The sequence below is a fragment of the Schistocerca serialis genome, chromosome 1 (genome assembly GCF_023864345.2).
Source record: "Schistocerca serialis cubense isolate TAMUIC-IGC-003099 chromosome 1, iqSchSeri2.2, whole genome shotgun sequence".
NCBI lineage: Eukaryota > Metazoa > Arthropoda > Insecta > Orthoptera > Acrididae > Schistocerca > Schistocerca serialis.
In genome coordinates, this window is record NC_064638.1 from 1,051,884,769 (window position 1) to 1,051,910,043 (window position 25,275).

Here is a 25,275-nt window from a genome sequence, read left to right on the forward strand (position 1 = left end):
TTACCATTATATAATCTATCTGAAACCTGTCAGTATCTCCAGGGTTCTTCCATGTATACAACCTTCTTTCATGATTCTTGAACCAAGTGTTAGCTATGATTAAGGTGTGCTCTGTGCAAAATTCTACCAGATGGCTTCCTCTTTCATTTCTTACCCCCAATGCATATTCACCTATTACGTTTCCTTCTCTCCCTTTTCCTACTGCTGAATTCCAGTCACCCATGACTATTCAATTTTCGTCTCTCTTCACAATCAGAATAATTTCTTTTATTTCATCATACATTTCTTCAATTTCTTCGTCATCTGCAGAGCTAGTTGGCATATAAACTTGTACTACTGTAGTAGGCATGAACTTTGCATCTATCTTGGCCACAATAATGCGTTCAATATCCTGTTTGTAGTAGCTTACCTGCATTCCTATTTTCCTATTCATTATTAAACCTACTCCTGCATTACCCCTATTTGATTTTGTGTTTATAATCCTGTATTCGCCTGATCAAAAATCTTGTTCCTCCTGCCACCGGACTTCACTAATTCCCACTATATCTAACTTTAACCTGTCCATTTCCGTTTTTAAATTTTCTAACCTACCTGCCCGATTAAGGGATCTGACATTCCACGCTCCAATACGTAGAACGCCAGTTTTTCTTTCTCCTGATAACGACATCCTCTTGAGTAGTCCCCGACCGGAGATCCAAATGGGGGACTATTTTACCTCAATATTTTACCCAAGAGGACGCCATCATCATTTAATCATACAGTAAAGCTGCATGCCCTTGGGAAAAATTATGGCCGTAGTTTCCCCTTGCTTTCAGCCGTTCGCAGTACCAGCACAGCAAGGCTGTTTTGGTTAGTGTTACAAGGCCAGATCAGTCAATCATCCAGACTGTTGCCCTTGCAACTACTGAAAAGGCTGCTGCCCCTCTTCAGGAACCACACGTTTGTCTGGCCTCTCAACAGATACCCCTCCGTTGTGGTTGCACCTACGGTACGGCTATCTGTATCGCTGAGGCACGCAAGCCTCCCCACCAACGGCAAGGTCCATGGTTCATGGGGGGGGTATGTAGAAAAGACAATCACACCCTCACAGCTAAATTTTCGGCCATAGCCTTTATCAGAAAACTAGAGCACATGGACAATCTCCCAGACATAACTCATGCACACTTGACTGCCATCTCTGGCCGCTGTGTCAGTGATCACTTAGAATCAGATCCAAGCAAACCACTCCTCATGCCTCCCTGCCTCTCATCAGCAGCTGCTAGGATAGCGGTCAGATGTGGTGGCAGCACTGACTGCAAGCTGAGGACAGTGGTAGGAAGGGGAGAAGCAACAAGAATGAGACAGTAGGGAAGTGGCGCCCAGCCCGCGACAATGCACGACAACTCATAAACAAGCCATTTCATCTATTGAAGCAAAACAAGATTCTTCCAGTGTTTTTTCCAAATTTCCCTGACTTCTCCGACACATTTGAAATTCCCCGATATTCCCTGATTTCCAGAACTTGTGGCACCCCTGAAAATGGAGTGCCTCACCATTGGTTTGCTAGAAATGTTTTGTGCAGTATTATTGTGGCGGTCACATACTCTGTTTTTGTAAGAATTGTTTTATATTTTCTTGAATTCCTGTTACCTCTGACTGCTTTAAATGTGTTAAAAAGTGCACTCCAGGCATGTTAAAACATGGGGTACTTGGCGGCTAGCTAAGTGGCCGAGTAGCCATATTTTCACCTCGAGTGATCAGCAGTTTTCCAACATCCGGGCTGTGCGCATTTGTTGTTCTGATCTTATTTGTGTTCCAGTTTTCATTTTCACTTTTGACTGAGAAAATTGCACACCATCAAGGTAGGACACAGGAAGGAATTTCGGAGATTCTAACTAGAAGTGACAATGAAAATAAATTCTTTGATAGTGAAATGAAACTATATCCATCTACGATGTGTATTTGCAGACTGAAGCCATGAACAAAAATTTGTACCGAGGCCAGAAATCAAGCCAGTCAGATGTGTTAATCACTATGCCACTATGGCACAGTGGCTTTGCACAACTGTATGTACTACTGTAGCATGCTTCCCTCCTCAATCCAAATTCCCAGTTACGCCTTAGTCCACTTGACATTCCCCTAAACTTGAGCAGCATTTGCAGAGGCTCTCCAACTGTACTGGATACTGAAACAGTACCTCTAAACGAAATAGCAGTCCTGCTTGAAACACAGGCATAGGTGCTTTAACCAAATGAAACTATGTATTTCCAGAGACCTTTTTCAAGCCTCTAACATCTGTGAAGTAACAAGTGTAATTAAAAAGTAATGGGAATTTGTTAGTTTTGTGGGCTTCATATATAGAATTATCAGTTGTTTTTTTTATCTTGTTGGTACACATGATAAAGTTGTATGTTTGCATTTTCAGCTATTTCAAATATATTTCTTTTATTTTTTGAAAGTCAAAAAGATTATATGTGTTTTCAAGTGCTTGGCAAATTTATACTTTCAAAAAAGATGGAGCAAAGAATCTCCATTAAATTTTGCTTAAAAATGGAATAAGTGCAGTACCACATTTGAAATACTGACTGTGGCTTTTGGTGAAGCTACTATGAGTAAGACAAGAGTTTATGAGAAGTACAAATGTTTCACAGGAGGTCGAGAAGATGGTTAAGATTATCACCACCTGGATGTCCAAGCATATCAATAACTGATGATGATGTGGAAGAAATAAAGAAAATGGTTCTGGAAAATTGGTGGTGATCTCAGCACATCCTCTGGCTCATGCCATGCAATTTTTTTGAATGTTTTGAGATGAAATGTGTAGTAGCAAAGTTTTTTATGAAATTGTTGAATGACGTCACAATGAAGATGACAAAGACCCAGAACCTCTAAAGAAGGTTTGGTTACAAAACATGGGTATAAGGGTATGACACTGAAATGGAGGAGCAACCTTCCCAAAGGAAACTGCCTGAAGAGCCAAGGCTGAAAAAAAACTTTATTATTTTTATCACATTATCTTCAAATACAGTAGGATAGTGCATCATGCATTCCTCCTTTATGGTCATGTGGTCAATAAGGAATACTACCTGGAAGTTAGGCACCATTTGCATGAAGCAATCCAAAGAAAATGATCAGAACTGTGACAAAATCATTCATCAAAGTTGCATCATGATAGTGCTCCTGTCACACCTCAATGCTTGTCTGTGATTCTTTGGCAAAAAACAAAACTGTAATGTTGCCTCATCCACCATATTCGCCAGACACAATCACCTGCGGTTTCTCTCTATTCCTGCAGTTGAAAAAAACCGTGACAGAACATAATTTTGCCACCACTGATGAGGCAAGTACAGAATCGCTGAAGGAGTTGAACACCATAATGAAAAGAGAGTTCCAGAAGCGCTTCCAAGATTGAAAAAAGTGCTGGCACAAGTGAGGCGCATTAGTCTGAAGGGGACAAAGTTGATGATGAATATACAAAGATTCTTTAAGAAAAACAAAAATTCCCATTAGTTACTGGTCACACCTCGTATGCTCACAGACTGAAGCAATGAATTAAAATCTGTACCAATGACGGAATTCGAACCCAGGTGTCCTGCTCAGCAGACAGATGCGCTAAACACTATTCCACCCTGACACAGTGGCTGTGCACAACGGCATGGACTACCCTAGCACACCCAAATCCCCATACACACCTCAGCCCATCTGATATTCCTCCAAAACTGGAACAGCACTGCAGAGGCTCTTCAACTGCATTGGAATAGCACCATGGCATCAAACAAAACAGGGGATCCTTCCTGAAACCTATGCATATCTGCTTTAATCGAATGAAACTATATGGTTCCAGAGACGATTTTCAAGTCTCAAACATTTGTGATGTATGTACGTATACTGATGAGACAAATGAAAATTTATACCAAGGCTGTGATTTGAACTCGGACCTCCTGCTCATCAGGCAGATGCACTAACCACTATGTCGCCCTGTTGCCCTTGAAACAAATGTTCATTCGTCTGCAATGCTATTCGAGTTTAGGGGGAATATAAAGTGGGCTGAGATGTAAATGGGAATTTGGACTGAGGAGGGAGGCATGCTAGGACAGTCTGTGCAACTGGGCAAAGCCACTGTGCCAGGGTGGCATAGTGGTTAATGCATCTCTATAGTGAGCAGATACCCGGTTTCAAATCCTGGCCCTGGTACAAACTTTCATTTGTTGCTTCAGTCTACATATACTGTATACATCTTTGATAATGATGATGACAATGCAACAGAATCTCCAAGTAACAGTTCTGAGCCAAGTAAGTCAGCTGGTACGAAACATTCATCTGTCTCTAAAAGCAATGAAAATTCTTCAGAATCTGACATTTTTCATAGTAAGAATGAATTATCTGATAAAAGAGCATGCTTCAGTGACACATTTTCCTGGAAGGAAAGTGATTTTCGGCCATTTGTGCATGCATTTGATGATTCAGCTTCAAGACACAAGCACTGATTAGGTCAAAATTACAGTATTCTGTCATTTTTCCTTGTATTTTTAACAGAAGACCTGATGAAATCCTTTGCAGATGAAACAAAAAGATTTTATTTACACAATGAGGTGACAAAAGTCATGGGATACTTCCAAATATTGTGTTGGTCCTCCTTTTGCCCAGAGTAATAAGTGCAAAAATGTTAATGGTGCAGGATGTTGTGCACAAAGTGACATCTCAATTATGCCCCATAAATGTTCAATGGGATTCATGTCAGGCAGTCTGGGTGGCCAAATCATAGGCTCAAACTGCCCAGAATTTTCTTCAAACCAATCACAAACAACTGTGGCCCAATGGTGTGACATTGCTGTTTGGGAACATGAAGTCCACAAATGGCTGTAAATGGTCTCAAAGTAGCCAAACATAATGACTTCCAATCAATGATGGTTCAGTTGGACCAGAGGACCCAGTCCATTCCATGTAAACACAGCCCACACCATTATGGAGCCTCCACCAGCATGGACAATGCCTTATTGAAACTTGGGTCCATGGCTTCATGGGGTCTGCACCACACTCGAACCCTACCATCAGCTGTTACCAACTGAAATATCAGGACTCAGCTAACCAGGCCACAGTCCTCCAGTCTTCTAGGGCCCCCTGATATTGTTTCAATCCCAGGAAAGGTGCTGCAGGTGATATCATGTTGTTAGCAAAGGCACTCACATCAGTGGTTTGCTGCTATAGCCCATTAACACCAAATTTTGCCACACTGTCCGAACAGATACTTTTGTCCACATCCCACATTGATTTCTGCAGTTATTTCACGAAGTTTTGCATGTCTGTTAGAACTGACAACTCTATGCAAATTCCACTGCTCTCAGTTGTTAAGTGAAGGCCACTGACCACAGAGTTGTCCATGGTGATAGGTAATGCCTGAAATTTGGTATGCTTGGCACACTCTTGACACTGTGGATCTTGGAATATTGAATTCCTTAACAATTTCCAAAATGGAATGTCCCATGCATCTAGCTACAACTACCATTCCGTGTTCAAAGTCTGTTAATTGCTGTTGTGTAGCCACAACCACATCAGAAACCTTTTCACATGAATCAGCTGGGTACAAATGACATCTCCACCAATGCACTGCCCATACATACCTTGTGTACATGATACTATCACGATTTGTATAGGTGCATATCGCTATCCTATGACTATTGTCACCTCAGTGTGTACCAATTCAAATATAGGAGAATCAGTGTAGTATCAATTGTAAGTGTAGAAGTAAAAAGGATTTGAAGGACTCTATTCCTTCATTACTATGTGACTGCTTATGACTCATATAAGAAAACTGAAAATTAGTGACTGCTGGTCCAGGGACTACACTTTATCACACAGTTTTCAGAGAAATTATGTGCAGATATTGTTTTCTTTTAATTTTGAAAATGCTTCATTTAGTGACAACTCTGCCAGCAATGAAGAAAACAGGTTCTTCAAAATTAGAAACATTGTGGATAAAATTCACACAATTCTAGAGCTCTGCATTGATGAAAGCCTACTGTTGTTTAGAGGGTGATTATCTTTCAAACAGTATATTCTACTAAAAAGAAGTAGGTTTGGAGTAAGAAATTAGATGAAAAACAAATAGAAAAGAAAAAAAGGAAAATTACATTTTTAGCTTCAACTGTGATGGTTTCCACTCCTGGATTCAAAAGAAGGATGGAAAAACAAAAGTATTATGAAAAGAATACGTTGCTACTCATCAATGGAAGAGGCGCATAGCTGCAGAGAGGCACAATGAAAAGACTGCTAAACATTTAAGCTTTCAGAAAAAAAAATGTGAAAAACATATATAGAAGATGTGAACAGTACTCAAACACTTACAGATCCTGAGTTTGAATCTTTTCTACAGGTGAATTACTGTGCTCACAAACAAAAAACCTTACATATATCAGATTCTGTAAATATGTGAAGTACAAGAACCAAAAGTACAGCATTCAGCATGTCAATAAAAGAAAATTATATACAATCACTTATTCCTGATATGCAACTGTTATTCAAACACCAATGAAAAGTATTTGAAAACTTTGATTATCTGGCTTTAGAGGTTGTCTAGAGAATTTTATTGTGTTTATGATCTTGAAATACAATGGTAAACTTCCAAAAAAGTTCTCCAGTACACAGATGTCTTCCCTTGAAAGTTTCTTGTAGAAGAGATATTGTACTGGCACAGACGAACAGGAAAGGTTTGAATTCTCCACTTCTACGGCATTTATTTTGTAACTTCTGTTCAAAACAGTAAGACCTATGCATCACAACATCAAAGGACGCTTCATGCAGGCAGTTGTCCATTTCTAATATACAAGAAGTAAATAGAAATTAAACTTTAATCACCCACTCTTGAGAAAAAAAGCTAACATTCACAATTTTACTAAAACATTTAAACATATTTTAAAGATACTGAAGTGTCACCCTAGCAATGCTTTCTCTGATATCTCTAACCTGCAGCCCACAGGTCTTTCATCGGTCAAATTCAAGTAAAGCCTGCTAGCTCCAGCTTTGTTTCAAGAAGAGAACATTTTCAGATTTTTTCTCATATAGTAGCTGTTATGCAACAATTACTCGTGCATTGCTGAAACACTATGATGCTTTTCTTTTAGTCTGTTTCTCTGTGCTAGTAATGAGCAACTAGGTTAATGTTTTCTTCTGGACATATTCTGCATATATTAAGTCTTTCAAACAACAGAAACTCCAGGTAGAAATACCAACAACATAGGAAAAGACAGATTGATACTTACCGTAAAGAAGACAAGTCAACTTGCAGACAGACACGATTAAAAGAAACTCATATAAAGCTTTCGGCCACAGCCTTTGTTCATTAAAAGATAAATCCCGGCCTCAAGCTATGGTAACATACTGTCCTCAAACCCTCCACCAACAGTTTCCACACCCCCCATGATGCTTTTATATTGGGTTTTACATACTGAAATAAGCAGTTGCTTACACCAAGAACATGACAAGCTCATTCAGACGCAAAAATACATAAAATTTCACAGGAAGAGTGTCATGGCAGACGAACACCTACTGACTTGTCTACAAAACAAATAGACGAAAATATCTAAATAGAATGCTTGATCTCTTCAGATACTGGATCATGAAGAGATCAACACAGCAATGGAGCCGGCTGACAGTAATTCCGTAACTGCTTCCAACTTCTGCAAATCCTGATGTGTCTCATGGTAGGGACAGGGGGAAAAAAAAGTTCAAGCATAAAGCCCCTCCAGCAAAAGCTGATCATCAGAACGTTGGGACACAGCATCCAAGTTTAGTAAAGAGAGAGCCAAACATTTGAAACAGTTCTGGATTGCTGTAAATTATTTTCTTCTAGTGCAAAAAGCCACATTGTACAACATACAAATGAACAACTAAACAGAATGGCAGCAGCTTATTCATGAAGTGCTCAAGACTGCCCAAATACAGATTTTGAAGATTTGTCTGCTTTCCTTGGTGTTTTATACCTCACAAGAGAGAAAAAGCCACAGTATCTCAAAAGTGATGAACTGTGAGCCACTGATAAGACTACACCGGATTTTTTTATTGTGTCGATGAGCAAACAGAGGTTCGACACTCTTCTCCAAGCAGTAAGATTTGATGAAAGGGTGTAGAAGAACTAAAAAGATATCTGGTACCAATCAAGTATTTGATGAGTTTGTCCATGTGCAGAAGCACTGACAACAATAAAGAAGGTGTTGAAGGGATTCCTTGGATGACACTGTTTCAGACAGTATATTCCAAATAAGCTTGCAAAATAAGTATAAAAGTATATGCACTCTGTGATTGTAGAACTGAATTTTTTACATCATAAATATAGAAGTATATGCAGCAAAACAGCATACTGGTCCGTACCACACACCCAATAACGCAGCAAAAGTCGTGTTCCTACTAATTTAATCCACTGAGTACACAGGCAGAAATGTGAACAGTTCACCAATGATCAACTCACAGTATGAGTACTCTGCCACAAAATATGAGAGAACTCCCACAACAACTGCCATCAACAAAGAGTACACCAGTAAATAGCAGCATTTTCGCATTTGGGTAAAAACCAGCCAACAATTGCCTCCTTTGCTCATAAGTCCCAAACAAGAAATGGAAAAAGAATTCACTAATGGTATCTACTATCCACAGCGATGATAGTACACACAATGATAGCAATGGATCAGAGGCACAGACGTTGCATGAGTTGTGCTAGGGTAACTCAGTCAGTAGAGCACTTTTCCATAGAAGGCAAAGGTCCAGAGTTAGAGTTCAGTCTAGTATACAGTTTTAATCTACCAGAAAGCTTCATATAGGCATACACTCCACTGCAAAATGAAAAATTAATTAGGAAAAAAGTTAATTTTGACAGTTAGTTGATATTCACTGAGTAACTTACCAATACATTTGAAAAGTATCACACTTCCAAGATTACAACAAAACATGTGTCCCCCATCTCCCTCCCTCCCCCCCCCCCCCAAACACACACAGAGAGGGGGGAGGGAGGGAGGGAGGGAGGGAGGAGAGAGAGAGAGAGAGAGAGAGAGAGAGAGAGAGAGAGAGAGAGAGAGGGGGGGGGGGGGGGGGGGTTTGTAATACATACCAAGTTCCTTGCCAGTAATCCCTCTGGAATCAAAGACAGTTGGTCCAAAAGCAGTGAGTGTTACTTTGCCACTCGCTTGTCCTACAGCCAGGAGGATATCCGGTTCTGGGTGAGGAAATATGTCAATGCATTTGATGTAGTGATGGCTCGAATTTGTGGCTAGCAGATTCGCATATGTACTGTCTGACACCTTTATACCTGTACCAGAAAAAAGGAAGAAGTATATTTTATATTTTCAAACAAAACTGTTATGTTTTAGGTAGCAACAAGCAACCTTTGTCAGCTTTTATTTGTAAATCACAAGAACCTTTTTACTAAAATGCAATACCTTTGAAAGATACTCACATGTTGCTCTTGGTGTGTCAGCTTTTGATAATACTTCGTACAGATAAATTTCAGTGCCCCACGTAATGAACTTGGTAGGATGACTGCGAGACCACTGTACCTCCAACCTTATGCCGCTCATTGTGTATTTTGCTGTAATGATAACTACAAGAAGAACAAAAATTATCAAACAGGATTTTATCCAAAGTCGAAAAGAAAGCTAAATGCACACACCTATTGTTGAGTTAGCATAAGGTATCATCCCTGAAGCTGGCAGCACTGTTCCCAGCTTTCAACTGTGAAGTGCAAATGGCTGCTGGCAAAAACAACAGCCATGTATAGAGGTTTTGTCGTAGGGACATTTACAAATTATGTTATGTGACTGGTTGATGTAGACACGATAATACGCTACCTACAGCTCACTGCAACTGTTAGGGATTTTTTTATGCTGACTCAAGTATAGTACAGAAATCATTTTACCGGATGTCCAATAATACACTAAGATGGTGTAGAAATCTGATTTGGAGCTGTCACATCAAAGCACAGATTTCTTAATTCTGCAGTACAGCTAGAAATATCAAAATATAACAGACTTTTAACTCAAAGATACTAGACATTGTGATGTTCCACTATTACTTCACCACAAATTACAATGACTACACTGGTCTAAAAATTGGTTATTTACGACAGATGAGATCAATCTGTGAGAAATGGTGAGAAATATGTCAGAATTTACAATGACTGCACTGGTCTAAAAATTGGTTATTTACGACAGATGAGAGCAGTCTTTGTTAAATGGTGAGAAATACGTCAGAAAAGAGTGTGTGTTTGGGGGGGGAGGGGGGGGGGGGGGGGGAGCACATGCGTCACTTTAGCTGAATGCAATAACTGGCACAATCCCTATACCACAAAGCCACAATCCATACACCATATGGGAAAAGAGCAGCTAATCTTTCAAACTAGAGCTGATTTGGCAGTTACACACGATGAGTTAATATAACTTCAAGCTACAGTAATGTTCAGGCTAGATCACAAGAACTGAATGCAGTCAGCCTGCCTTTCCATAGAAATGATCAAAGATACACTGCATCTCTGATATTATCATCTAACACATCTCAGCTGCATGCTTTGGAGAGTGTACTGACAAGACTATGTAGGTAACTCACATTCAGAAGGATCCTAACAGCAGCTTGCTTAGAGTGCAGACTAAGAACAAAAAGTAAAATGTTGTAGCGACCAAGAAATTCTTACATGTATGTGGTAGTCACTGGAGGGGAATGTACAACTAAGTGATTATTGTCTCTTAATCTGCATTTTTAAGCCAATAGGAGAGCACAGCTTTGTGACCTATGAGTTTTACTTTCAGGAAATATCTTGGCACAGACAAACGTAATTATAGTCAGGAACGCAGGCAAAAGTTTGGGTTTTAGCTTCAATTATGTAATGAAGGATGATATCAGGCCCATCAATGAGAAAGCTTCTCGCACTAGTATGAAGATTTTGTTGCACTTTGTGTAGTACGACAAGCCTTGGAACATTTTACTGCCAATCTCCTTAACACCCAATATCCTTAACATCGGTTTTTTGCAGGATTCTCAAACATATTCTCTGTTCGAATATAATGAATTTCCTTGAGATAGAGAAGTAGCTGCCCATGCATCAGCACGGCTTTAGAAAGCATCGCTCCTGAGAAACGGAACTCGCCCTTTTTTCACATGATATCTTGCGAACCATGGATCCATGGATGAAGGGTATCAGACAGATGCAATATTCCTTGACTTCCGGAAAGCGTTTGACTCGGTGCCCCACTGCAGACTCATAACTAAGGTACGAGCATATGGGATTGGTTCCCAAGTATGTGAGTGGCTCGAAGACTTCTTAAGTAATAGAAACCAGTACATTGTCCTCGATGGTGAGTGTTCATCAGAGGTGAGGGTATCATCTGGAGTGCCCCAGGGAAATGTGGTAGGTCCGCTGTTGTTTTCTATCTACATAAATGATCTTTTGGATAGGGTGGATAGCAATGTGCGGCTGTTTGCTGATGATGCTGTGGTGTACGGGAAGGTGTCGTCGTTGAGTGACTGTAGGAGGATACAAGATGACTTGGACAGGATTTGAGATTGGTGTAAAGAATGACAGCTAACTCTGAATATAGATAAATGTAAATTAATGCAAATGAATAGGAAAAAGAATCCTGTAATGTTTGAATACTTCATTAGTAGTGTAGCGCTTGATACAGTCACATCAATTAAATATTTGGGCGTAACATTGCACAGCGATATGAAGCGGGACAAGCATGTAATGGCAGTTGTGGGGAAGTTGGATAGTCGTCTTCGGTTCATTGGTAGAATTTTGGGAAGATGTGGTTCATCTCTAAAGGAGACCTCTTATAAAACACTAATATGACCTATACTTGAGTACTGCTCGAGCGTTTGGGATCCCTATCAGGTCAGATTGAGGGAGGACATAGAAGCAATTCAGAGGTGGGCTGCTAGATTTGTTACTGGTAGGTTTGATCATCACGCGAGTGTTACGGAAATGCTTCAGGAACTCAGGTAGGAGTCTCTGGAGGAAAGGAGGCAATCTTTTTGTGAAACGCTACTGAGGAAATTTAGAGAACCAGCCTTTGAGGCTGACTGCAGTACAATTTTACTGCCGCCAACTTATATTTCGCGGAAAGACCACAAAGATAAGATAAGAGAGATTAGGGCTCACACAGAGGCATATAGGCAGTCATTTTTTCCCTCGTTCCATTTGGGAGTGGAACAGGGAGAGAAGATGCTAGTTGTGGTACAAAGTACCCTCTGCCATGCACCATATGGTGGATTGCAGAGTACGTATGTAGATGTAGATCTCGGAGAGCCATTTAGATGCAAAGAACGTTCAACAATAACTGTGGCTGTTACACCAGCCCTCCCTTGACTTCATCACACATGGCAGGGTAGGGATCTGAATGGCTCTGGAAGAGACTACCTGCACTACTAATTGTTTACCTACGTATTCTCCATCTGATACACACAATGTCCGAATTTTTACTAAGTCTGCTGGCTAAGTTTTGATAAATTGAAACTTGGATGACAGAATGGGTATGGCATTCCATGCTGCTTCAACTCAATGCTGGAGTTCACTAATCGTAGTGACTGGTGAGAGCAGTCATACTAATCTCTCAACAAACCAGAGCCAAATATTTTTCAGTGGGTGAGAGATGTGGAGAATGTGTTGGCCAGGGCAACAGAAGTTCCAGATGCTAAGTTTTTTTTTTTTTTTTTTTTTTTTGCAGATGATACAAACATCGCAATACATAGCAAGTCAGGTACAGATCTAGAAATGGCTGTAATCAAATTTTCACTGACATTAATAAATGGTATAAAAGTAATTCACTCTCATTATACTTAGAAAAGACACACCGTAAGCAGTTCAGAACCTGTAAGAGATTTCCTTCCAGCATGTGTCTAACAAATGAAGACACACAGATCGAAGAGGTTGATAGCATTAAATTTCTGGGATTACAACATAATAAAAATTCAATTGGTAAGGGCCTATCACAGAACTGCTGAAGCACCTAAACAAGTTTGTATTTGCAAAGGGAATGATGTCAGAGATATAAAAGTAAAAAGACCTGCATATTTTGCTTACTTTCATTCTATCATATCATATGGGACCGTATTCTGGGGTAACCCATCAAACTGAGAAAAAGTTTTTAAGAGAGCAAAAGCATGTAATAAGACTCATTTATGGTGTAAATTCAAAAACATCAAGTAGAAACCTGTTCAAGGAGCTGTGCTACTTCTCAATATATTCATTCCTTAATGAAATTTGTCACAAATAATGTCTCTGTTTCCAACCAATAGCTCAAAATATAGTATCAATACCAGGAATGAGAAAATTATAAAGACCTAAAATCGTTATCTTGACCCAAAAAGGCGTCCAATATTCAGGAACAGACATTTTCAATAAATTGCCAGTAATAATTAAAAATCTGGTTTCAGGTAAAGCACAGTTTAAACAGCGTCTGAAAGACTTTTTCAGAGGCAACTCCTTCTGCTCTAAAGATGAATATCTTCACAGGGACTGTTAGAAAAGCTTAAGTAAAAAATGTCTGTTGGATTTCACTTTCGACAGCACTTGGTCACAACAGTTAAAATTAGGTATTTTGTATACAATAAATTTATTAAAAGTGCATAACTATGTTTCATTCTGACAATGTATTAATTCTGTAAATATTCAGTTCCAGTTTACTGTACAGTATTCACATATTTTGACAATCTCCTGACAAATGATCAGGGAAGATCTCCTGACAAATGATCAGGGAAGTGAGTATTATATTCAAGTGTTCTATATGTTGTATGTTATACTTTCTGACATATTCCACACCCACAAGAGTTGTCTGATTTTTGGATCTGTGAAACAAAAACTGAATGCAATCTGTAATCTAATCATGACTCTATTTGTTGTACAGAACTGATGTGTGATTTTTTTGTTTTTTTTTGTTTGTTTGTTTGTTTGTTTGTTTTTTCATAATTTAGGGAGAGCTAACTTTCACAGAACAACTTAATAATTCACTGGAAAATGTCATTTACCAACTCCTCTGTTGCTTCCTCTCTAATGGGATTTATAACAACACTAGTATCATCTGCAAGAAATACCAATTTTGCTTGTTAAATATCAAGTGGAAGATCATTCAAATATATAAGGAATAGGAGTGGACCCAAAACTTCTTTAGTCTTACTTCCATCATGAATCACAGTGTCAGGATTGCCTCTCTGGTGCCCCTAACTTATCCTCAATTTTGTTTCCCGCTCTTCTTTATATTATTCTTGTCAGCAACTTGGATGCATGCACTGTTAAGCTGACTGTGCAATAATTCTCGTGCTTGTCAGCTCTTGCAGTCTTCGGAATCAAAGTCAGATGGTATATTGTCAGACTCATACATTCTACACACCAATGTGAATAGTCATTTTGTTGCCCGTTCCCCAATGTTTCTAGAAATCCCGATGGAATGCTACCTATCCCTTCTGCCTCACTCGATCTTAAGTCCTCCAAAGCTCTCTTAAATTCTGATTCTAATACTGGATCCCCTATTTCTCCTCAGTCGACTCCTATTTCCTCTTCTGTCACATCAGACAACTCTTCCCCCTCATAGAGACCTTCAATGTACTCTTTCCACCTATGTGCTCCCTCCTTTGTATTCAACAGCAGAATTTCCGTTGCACTCTTAATATTACCACCCTTGCTTTTAATTCCATCAAAGGTAATTTTGACTTCCCTATCTGCTGAGTCAGTTCTTTCTTTTTTGATTTCTTCACATTTTTCATCTAAGCTTCCCTGCACTTCCTGTTTATTTCATTCCTCAGTGACTTGTATTTCTGTATTCCTGATTTTTTTTAATTTCCTTCTTTCATCAATAAACTGAAGTATTTCTTCTGTTACCCATCGTTTCTTAGCAGTTACCTTCTTTGTACATACATTCTTTTTTCCAACTTCCATGATTGCCCTTTTCAGAGATGTCTGTTCCTCTTAAACTGTACTGCTTACTAACTATTCCTTATTGCGGTATCTATGGCCTTAGAGAACTTCAAGCGTATCTCATCATGCCTTAGTACTTCTGTATCACACCTGCTTGTGTATTCGTTCTTCCTGACTAATCTCTTAAACTTCAGTCTACTCTTCATCATAACTACTACATTGTGATCTGAGTCTATATCTGCTCCTGAGTATGACTTACAATCCAGTATCTGATTTCAGAATCTCTGTCTGACCATGATGTAATCTAACTAAAATCTTCCCTTATCACTCAACCTTTTCCAAGTATAACTACTACTCTTGTGATCCTTGAACAAAGTATTCATTATTACTAGCTGAAATTTATTGCAGAACTCAATTATTCTTTCTCCTTTCTCATTCCTTGTCCCAAGCTCATATTCTATTGTAACTTTTTCTTCTACTCCTTGCCCTACAACTGCATTCCAATCCCCCATGACTATTAGATTTTCATCTCAATTTTTTTTTTTTTAAGTGGATATTCTGGATAATTTTTTAGGAAATCAACTTTCAAACATTGAACACATTTACTAATATTTTTATAGAATAAACTGAATTTGACTTTAACTCTTTCTACACATACCTCATCCCATATCATTCCTTTTAGCTTACTCTTAAAATGTTGTATCTTGCTCTCATTAATAATCCTCACTGCTTTGTATGATCTGCCTCAGGGTTGTAAGGGGCCATACTGTTTATTTCCGTTAATTATGCATCATGATCAGATAGTCCTTTAGCAACTGGGTACACATGAACTGTTTCAGCTTGAGCACCATCTATAAAAAGTTGTTAATCAGTGTCCCATGATCTTGTTGCACACGAGATGAAACACCCAAGTAATGGTATAATCCACTTTTCCTGCATGTATCTTTTAAGAAACCTACACTGAAATCTCAACAAACTACTGAATGTACCTTCTTGTCTGGCACATAGCTCAATAACGCATCGACATTTCTCATAAATATCTGAAAGTTTACTAGACGGGATATGTAGACTGTTACAATTATGAGCGAAGTATTCTGTAGTAACAATTCACTTCAATATTTTTGACTTTGTATCCCTCTTTTACATTCAGACACACCACTGTGATGCACTTGTCTCTGCAGCCACAACATAGAAAGCTGCATCAATGATCATTGTGATGGAAATCCTCAGTGATCCAAGCCTCTCCTCACTGTCCCCATGGATACTTGCCTTGCTTAAAATGAGGTCATTTGCAGACTCGAGGTACAAAACGTAAGTCTACAAACCTGCACTGTCATGTGAACAGTGTACCTGTCCTCACGGGTACTAATTATGTGTGGCCCCTGAGATCCGGCGTTGGATTGAGAATGGTCTCCTGACGCCACTGATTCCATATTCACATGGCAGTTGTGGGATCCCAGTTAGCAGTAATATCACAGACCAATAAACTGCAGTGTCACTCAGCAACGATCCTGCCACTGTCAAATTGTGGTACATGATGGCAGACATTTCTCCTTTCACAATGCATAACACAATCTTTGCACAAACAACCATCATTCATATGCGATTTCTGTATGAGGAATGCACTGCAGACTCTTTCCTTATACACAGAATACATTGTTAGTTGCAACAGGCAGAAAATTTTCTTTGTTTGTGCTGCACATTTTAGCAATTTTGACCAAGATTGACCAAGATAAACTCAAGCTACAATGTTCTTCTTCGACATGCCAGCGTAGAAGTTGGCAGAGAAAAAGTTAAGTGAAAAATCCATATAGTCCATATGTTTATGTATATATAAAAGTCGACTTTGTGTGAGACTGCTTGTACAAGATTTGTGTGTCAATTTGAAATTCCTGATTCATATATTTTACCATTTGCATTGCTTCTAAATAATCTTTCATTGATTGTTTCAATACCCACTTGTATTGCTATATAAATCATGAAATTTCGAACATCTATGAATACCGTGATAAACTCTAACTATTATCATCAATTGGATATTGGATACTTATTTGTGCTCTTTCAAAATTTTTGATAAGAGTATCCCTAGCCTCATTCAAAACAACTGTTCTCTAATTTCATTGTCTAATTATGTGAGAAACAGGTTATTTCTGAGAATTTTTGGATACTTACAGAACTATATTTTTGTAAGTTACTAGTACGAGTGTTTTGATACATAACTTTTTCCATAGCAAAACACCGTTTGTGCTTCACAGTCATTGTAAAAGAGTAGATCACCCTAGAATTTCATTGTACATCAACACAAACAAATATGCAGTTTTGAGAATTTTTGGAAGCGATCATTGTCTGTGCATAACCTAAAATTTTTAGAAAGTCAGCTTTTGTGATTTAAAGACTGTAGCAGATATTCCAACTAACATATTGTATTACATATAGTTTTCCCTTAAAATGAAGTTTAAATGACACTCACAATTTGCAACTTTGTCTCCAGAATCGATAGTGGTCCTTTGGTACTGAATCGGGTGGAAGGATTGAACCAGGGAAAAGCAAGGCTGCAATTTCCTGGACTTGCACCACAGGATTGAGAACTGTAGGGTCCCCCTAAAAGGTTCAGGTGTGCACTACATGTCAGAGGCTGCTACTCAGGTAGTTGACTGTATATGGAGTGCACACATTGGTTTTTCAGATTAGGTTACTCTCAATCCAATCCAGGTAACTATAGTTGTAGGAAACCCAGAGGTCTCAGTGCAAGATCACAAAAATACCTCCCACATGTGATACTTCTAAAATACTAGCAGTAAACTGCCGAAGCATTTTCTACAAAGTGCCAGAGTTTGAAGCATTCATGAAAAGCAGCGAAGCTTACATATACTAGGTACAGAAAGCCGGTTGAAACATGAAACTGACAGCACTGATATTTTTGCAGAAAATTTAAGTGTGTATCAAAAGGATACGCAAATAGGTAATGGAGATGGTGTATTTGTCGCTGTAGACAAGAAACACGAATCCATCAAGATAGAAATTGAATGTGCATATGAGATTGTTTGGGCAAGACTCAGTATCAGGTGTGGGCATAAAATAATTGGATCCTTCTACTGGCCACCAGACTCATCTCCTCATGTACGAGTGTGGTTTGAAAAGTTCTTGGAATCACCACTAGAGGACAAGTGCTAGTGCACAAGTTGTTCATGTGATATTCATTGGACTACTGCCTGTACACATGTGCCATGTCAGTGCTCTTGGAAGAGAGCTGTGGCATTGACGTGGTTCTGTTGTTGTTCCCACATAGTGATTTGCGAAGATGGAAAAAAATCGAGATTCGAGAAGCGATTAAGTACTTCATAAGCAAGATATGTAAGCATAGGACATTCATGCTGATTTCCAGAATACATGGGAGGATTCTGCTCCTTCATATTCAACTGTTGCCAAGTGGACAAATGAATTTAAATTTCGTCGGGAGAGCTTAGATGGTGATCCGCGCAGCGGTCGGCCAAGATGTGTCACTACTCCAGAAATCATTGTGAAAGTGGTCATGGAGGCTCGCCAATTGAAAGTGTGTGAAATTGCTCATGCTTGCCACATGTCATCTGAAAGGGTATATCATATTTTAACTGAAGAATTAAAAATGAAAAAATTATCTGCAAGATGGGTGCCGTGATTCTTGATGTTGGATGAAAAACATGTGCTGTTGCCAAGGCAAAATTACACAAACAGCTCCATCAGACTTCCATCTCTTCCCAAAACTGAAAATCTTTCTTGGTGGATGAAGATTCACTTCAAACGAAGAATTGATAGCCAGAGTTCACAACCATTTTGCAGGTCTGGAGGAAACTCATTTTCGAGGTGGGATCAAGGCATTGGAACATCGTTGGACCAAGTGCATTAATCCACAAGGAGACTACATTGGAAAATAAAAAAAGTTTTAGTGATGTATGTACTTTTTTTTCTATTCTGTTCCAAGAACTTTTCAAACCACCCCCGTAATAAAACTTAGAACTGTTCAGAACATATCCACAGGTACAAATTAATTTGTGATGTGAATGTAAAATGACTCTTTCCACATCATTACACTTTACTGTGCACAATAATCCATGGAACATGTAAATACTTAACTAACAAGTCTAAAACTTTAGCGAAAACCTCAGTTCACTTGTACATAAGTCCCCTAATTGTACTGTAGTCATTGGTGGGGACATCAATCATCCAAAAATCAATTGGGAAAATTACAGTTTTGTTACTGGTTGGAGCGATAAGACATCCTGTGAAACATTATTAAATGCCTTCTGTGAAAACTACCTACAACAGTTAGTTCAGAACCCTACTGATGATGAAATATATTGGATCTTACGGCAACAAGTAGATTTGACCTCTTTGAGAATGTCCACATCAAAACTGTTATCAGTGATGATGACATGGGTGTGTAAACAATGATTATCATAGTACAATAGAACCTTTCAGCATACGGCAGGAGAATACTGCTTAGACTTGGGTATTTCAGATCACTCAGCTCTGTTTATTGAGCTCCCAAAAGCAAATAACCTAAAGCCTCCAGACGTGTGTATAAAAAGGGATCTCAGTAAAAATAAAATGGATTTATTCCGCAGTAAATTAAGTATAATAAGCTGGCCTGTAGACTACAATAGTTCAAGCTCGATAAACTATGACAAATTCTTAAATTGTTTCTTAGAGGTATTTAATGAATCATTTCCTCGTAGATATAAGCAAAAGAAGGTTAATGGTAAACTCAAATGGATTACAACAGGAATAAAGATCTCTAGTGCCAGAAAGAGAGAGCTCCACAATGAGTTAAAATCAAACAGAAATCCAGATTTTGTTATTTATGTCAAACAGTATAAAGCTGTATTTAGGAAAGTTGTAGCGGCAGCTAAAAAAATGGCAAATAATAAATTCATACAAGAACACAGAAATAAGACAAAAGCAGTGTGGTCAATTGTTCAGTCTGAACTAGGAGCCAAAGTAAAAATTCATGAGATTTTGAAAATTAGACATGAAAATGAAATTATAGTAAACCCTGTTCAGATGTCAAGTTGTTTCAATGAATTCTTCCTAAACGTAGTAAGATCGGATGTGGATATGACATTCTATCAGGGCATCACAAATTTGGAAAACAGCCAGAACACATCTTTCAAACAATTTGAAAAAATAACCCAAAGGGATGTGGAAAAGGAAATATTGTCTCTAAAAAACAAAACCTCACATGGGTGGGATGAAATAACAACATCTGTAATCAAGTATGTGTACGATATTATTTCCCAACCACTGTCAACTATTATAAATCAATCTTATGAACAGGGATGCTTTCCAGAGGTATTGAAATATGGTGAGATCAAACCTCTATTCAAGAAAGGATCGACAGAAGATATGGGGAATTACCGCCCTATCTCTCTCTTGCTGCAGTCTTCTCTAAAGTGTTTGAAAAGATTGCAGCAAAACAAATTAATAACTTTCTTACTGTAAATGATATAATTTTTAAAAAACAGTTCGGATTCCAACAGGGTAAAAGCACTGCAAATGCTATAAATGAGTTTATCCAAAAAATATGCTCCACGTTAGATAAAGGTAGAAAGGTCACAGGTATATTCTGTGATCTGACTAAAGCTTTTGATTCAGTGAACCATGCATTACTCTTCCACAAATTACAGATGTATGGAATCAGAGACACTGCTTTAAAATGGTTTAGCTCTTACCTGTCAGGTAGGAAACAAAGAGTAATTTTAACTTCAAATGGAACCAATTATTCATCAAACTGGAAAACAGTTCCCCCAAGGAGTCCCACAAGGTTCGATGTTGGGTCCCTATCTGTTTCTTTTTTACGTAAATGACCTACCACTTGCTATTGATGTTCATTCAGTCTTATTTGCTGTTATACATCAGTTCTAATTGAAAATGAGGTATCTGAAAATATTCCAGAAAAAGACAAAAATACTTTAGAAAAACTTGAATCTTGGTTCTATCAAAATGGACTAAAACTAAATGTAACTAAAACCAAAATGATGCAATTTGAAGCTAAATCAGTAGAAAGGAGTGAAATAAAGATAACTTGCAATGATCAGGATATCACAGAAGCAAACCACGTGAAGTTCTTAGGCCTAAATCTTGACAAAAATTTAAATTGGAAGGTACACATAGATTACTTAGCAAATAAACTGAACAACTTAGCATTTGTAATGTGTATTTTGTAAGGTGCCACAAACATGGATACCAGAAAGATAGTTTATCACTGCTACTTTGAGTCAGTTATTCCTTATGGCATAATCTTCTGGGGAAATTCAGCAAATGTCACTAGGCTCCTAGTATTACAAAAGAAAGTAATTAGAAACATGTGTGTTGCAAAAAAACGAGAATCCTGTCGACCACTGTTAAAAAATTTAAAAGTACTATCTATCCCCTCACTTTACATATATGAGATGGTGGTGTTCCTATATAGAAATCAACATACACTAGACAATTTCCATTTTGACCACAATTACAGCACTCGCCACAGTGATAACTTCAAACTTCCAACACATCGTTTAAAACTTTATGCCCAAATGCCAGAGTATATGGGGTTAAAAATCTTCAACAAAATAAAAGGCAGTAATATATTTAAAATGGAGATTGGTTCACCGAAAAGATTGCTCTTTACTCTCCTGGTGGAAAAGTGTTATTATTCTGTCGATGAATTCATTGAGGACAGCTTCACAATCTGAACACAGGGATTGTAATACATTTATTATTTTATGTACATGTGCAGCTGTAACTTAGAAATGTAAAATATAATGTAAACTTTTGTATTTCTCTTAAAAAAAGTGAAACAAGTTTCTTTTGTAAACCTTGACATGTCTCCTGTACATCAAATCAAATGATTTGAAAATTGTATTTAATGAGATGAATAAACCACATAACATAACATAACAATTTAGAGGAACTATGGCTCAAGTTTTAAAGATCGGTTGATCATGCAATGGAGGATAAATATGTACCCAATTGAACAGTTCATAATGGGAAGGACCCTATACAGTCACTGTAAATAAACTTCTAAACAAACATTGATTACTGTGTAACAGATGCCAAATTTAAACAGACGCAAAATCCCCAAGATCGGCGGTCCTTTACAGAAGCTCAAAACTTAGTGCGGAGTTCAATGCGATACGCCTATAACAGTTTCCACAACAAAATTTTGTCTCGAAACCTGGCAGCAAATCCAAAGAGATTCTAGTCGTATGTGAAGTATGCTAGCGGCAAGAAACGATCAATGCCTTCTCTGCACGATGACAAAGGAGATACTATCGAAGACAGTGCTCCCAAAGCAGATTTACTAAACACAGCATTCCGAAATGCCTTCACAAAAGAAGACGCAGTAAATATTCCAGAATTTGAATCAAGAACAGCCGCCAAGATGAATAACGTAGAAGCAACTCAAATCACTTAATAAAAGAAAGTCTTCTGGTCCAGACTGTATATCAATTAGGTTCCTTTACGAGTATGCTGATGCATTAGCTCCATACTTAACAATCATATACAAGCGTTCGCTCAACAAAAGATCCATACCCAAAGACTGGAAAGTTGCACAGGTCTCACCAATATTCAATTTATAGGCCCATATCGTTAACATCGATATGCAGCAGGATTTTAGAACATATATTGTGTTCAAACATTATGAATTACCTCGAAGGAAACTGTCTATTGACACACAGTCAACATGGGTTTATGAAACACAAGTAGTTCTTTATTCACATGAAGTGCTGAGTGCTATTGACAAGAGATTTCAGATAGATTCTGTATTCCTGGATTTCCAGAAGGCTTTTGACACTGTACCACACAAGAGGCTCATAGTAAAATTGCGTGCTTATGGAATATCGTCTCAGTTATGTGACTGGATTTGCGATTTCCTGTCAGAGAGGTCACAGTTCGTAGTAATTGACGGAAAGTCATTGAGTAAAACAGAAGTGATTTCAGGCATTCCCCAAGGTAGTGTTATAGGTCCTTTGCTGTTCCTTATCTAGATAAATGATTTGGGAGACAATCTGAGCAGCCGTCTTCGGTTGTTTACTGATGACGCTGTCGTTTATCGACTAATAAAGTCATCAGAAGATCAAAACAAACTGCAAAACGATTTACAAAAAATATCTGAATGGTGCAAAAAGTGGCAGTTGACCCTAAATAACGAAAAGTTTGGTGTCATCCACCTGAGTACTAAAAGGAACTCATTAAAGTTCGGTTACACGATAAATCAGTCTAATCTAAAAGCCGTAAATTCAACTAAATATCTAGGTATTACAATTACGAACAACTTAATTTGGAAAATACACATAGAAAATGCTGTGGGGAAGGCTAACCAAAGACTGTGTTTTATTGGCAGGACACTTAGAAAATGTAACAGACCTTCTAAGGAGACTGCCTACACTATGTTTATCCGTCCTCCTGTAGAATACTGCTGCGCGGTGTGGGATCCTTACCAGGTAGGACTGAAGGAGTACATCGAAAAAGGTCAAAGAAAGGCAGCATGTTTTGTATTATCGCGAAATATGGGAGAGAGTGTCACAGAAATGATACGGAATTTGGGCTGGAAATCATTAAAAGAAAGGTGTTTTTCATTGCGATGGAATCTTCTCATGAAATTCCAATCACCAACTTTCTCCTCCGAATGCAAAAATATTTTGTTGACACCGACCTACATAGGGCAGAGCGATCACCACAATAAAATAAGGGAAATCAGAGCTCATAGGTGTTCATTCTTTCAGCGTGCTATACAAGATTGGAATAATAGAGCATTGTGAAGGCGGTTCGATGAACCCTCTGCCAGGCACTTAAATGTGATTTGCAGAGTATTCATGTAGATGTAGATGTAGATGTAGATAGATGTAAGACAAAGCATAGGGCTACAGACAGAGATGCTGAATGAAATGTGTTTGGCTGTCAAGAGAGCAACGTGTGAAGCCTCCAGTGACTATCATAGCAGAACACATTCAAATTATGTTTCACAAAACCGAAAGAAATTCTGGTCACATGTAAAGGCTGCCAAGGGGGAGGTAACCATGAGAAAAAGATTGAATAATCTACGAAAGGATAACGTTCTATGAGTCAGGGCGTGGAATGTCAGAAGCTTGAACATGGTAGGGAAACTAGAAAATCTGAAAAGGGAAATGCAAAGGCTCAATCTAGATATAGTAGGGGTCAGTGAAGTGAAGTGGAAGGAAGACAAGAATTTCTGGTCAGATGAGTATCGGGTAATATAAACAGCAGCAGAAAATGGTATAACAGGTGTAGGATTCGTTATGAATAGGAAGGTAGGGCAGAGGGTGTGTTACAGTGAACAGTTCAGTGACCGGGTTGTTCTAATCAGAATCGACAGCAGACCAACACCGACAACGATAGTTCAGGTATACATGCCGATGTCGCAAACTGAAGATGAACAGATAGAGAAAGTGTATGAGGATATTGAAAGGGTAATACAGTATGTAAAGGGGGACGAAAATCTAATAGTCATGGGCGACTGGAATGCAGTTGTAGGGAAAGGAGTAGAAGAAAAGGTTACAGGAGAATATGGGCTTGGGACTAGGAATGAAAGAGGAGAAAGACTAATTGAGTTCTGTAACAAGTTTCAGCTAGTAATAGCGAATACCCTGTTCAAAAATCACAAGAGGAGGAGGTATACTTGGAAAAGGCCGGGAGATATGGGAAGATTTCAATTAGATTACATCATGGTCAGACAGAGATTCCGAAATCAGATACTGGATTGTAAGGCGTACCCAGGAGCACATATAGACTCAGATCACAATATAGTAGTGATGAAGAATAGGCTGAAGTTCAAGACATTAGTCAGGAAGAATCAATACGCAAAGAAGTGGGATACGGAAGTACTAAGGAATGACGAGATATGTTTGAAGTTCTCTAACACTATAGATACAGCAATAAGGAATAGCGCAGTAGGCAGTACAGTTGAAGAGGAATGGACATCTCTAAAAAGGGCCATCACAGAAGTTGGGAAGGAAAACATAGGTACAAAGAAGGTAGCTGCGAAGAAACCATGGGTAACAGAAGAAATACTTCAGTTGATTGATGAAAGGAGGAAGTACAAACATGTTCTGGGAAAATCAGGAATACAGAAATACAAGTCGCTGAGGAATGAAATAAATAGGAAGTGCAGGGAAGCTAAGACAAAATGGCTGCAGGAAAAATGTGAAGACATCGAAAAAGATATGATTGTCGGAAGGACAGACTCAGCATATAGGAAAGCAAAACAACCTTTGGTGACATTAAAAGCAACAGTGGTAACATTAAGAGTGCAACGGGAATTCCACTGTTAAATGCATAGGAGAGAGCAGATAGGTGGAAAGAATACATTGAAAGCCCCTATGAGGGTGAAGATTTGTCTGATGTGATAGAAGAAGAAACAGGAGTCG

At 38.5% G+C, this 25,275-nt stretch overlaps 1 protein-coding gene across 2 annotated transcripts in view; it reads right to left on the minus strand.

Annotated features, from left to right (window-relative positions):
• Positions 1 to 25,275, minus strand: part of LOC126415193 (GATOR complex protein MIOS) — a 212,146-nt gene that overhangs the window by 173,515 nt on the left and 13,356 nt on the right. The window contains exons 2-4 of one of the 2 annotated variants that reach the window (XM_050083411.1): positions 20,578 to 20,785; positions 9,425 to 9,568; positions 9,080 to 9,277 (exon numbers count right to left, since the gene is read on the minus strand). In XM_050083411.1, the coding sequence (XP_049939368.1) occupies positions 9,080 to 9,277; positions 9,425 to 9,568; positions 20,578 to 20,632 (397 nt within the window). In that variant the 5' untranslated portion in view covers positions 20,633 to 20,785. The remainder of the gene's footprint in view (positions 1 to 9,079; positions 9,278 to 9,424; positions 9,569 to 20,577; positions 20,786 to 25,275) is intronic. The other variant, XM_050083412.1, reaches the window with a different exon arrangement.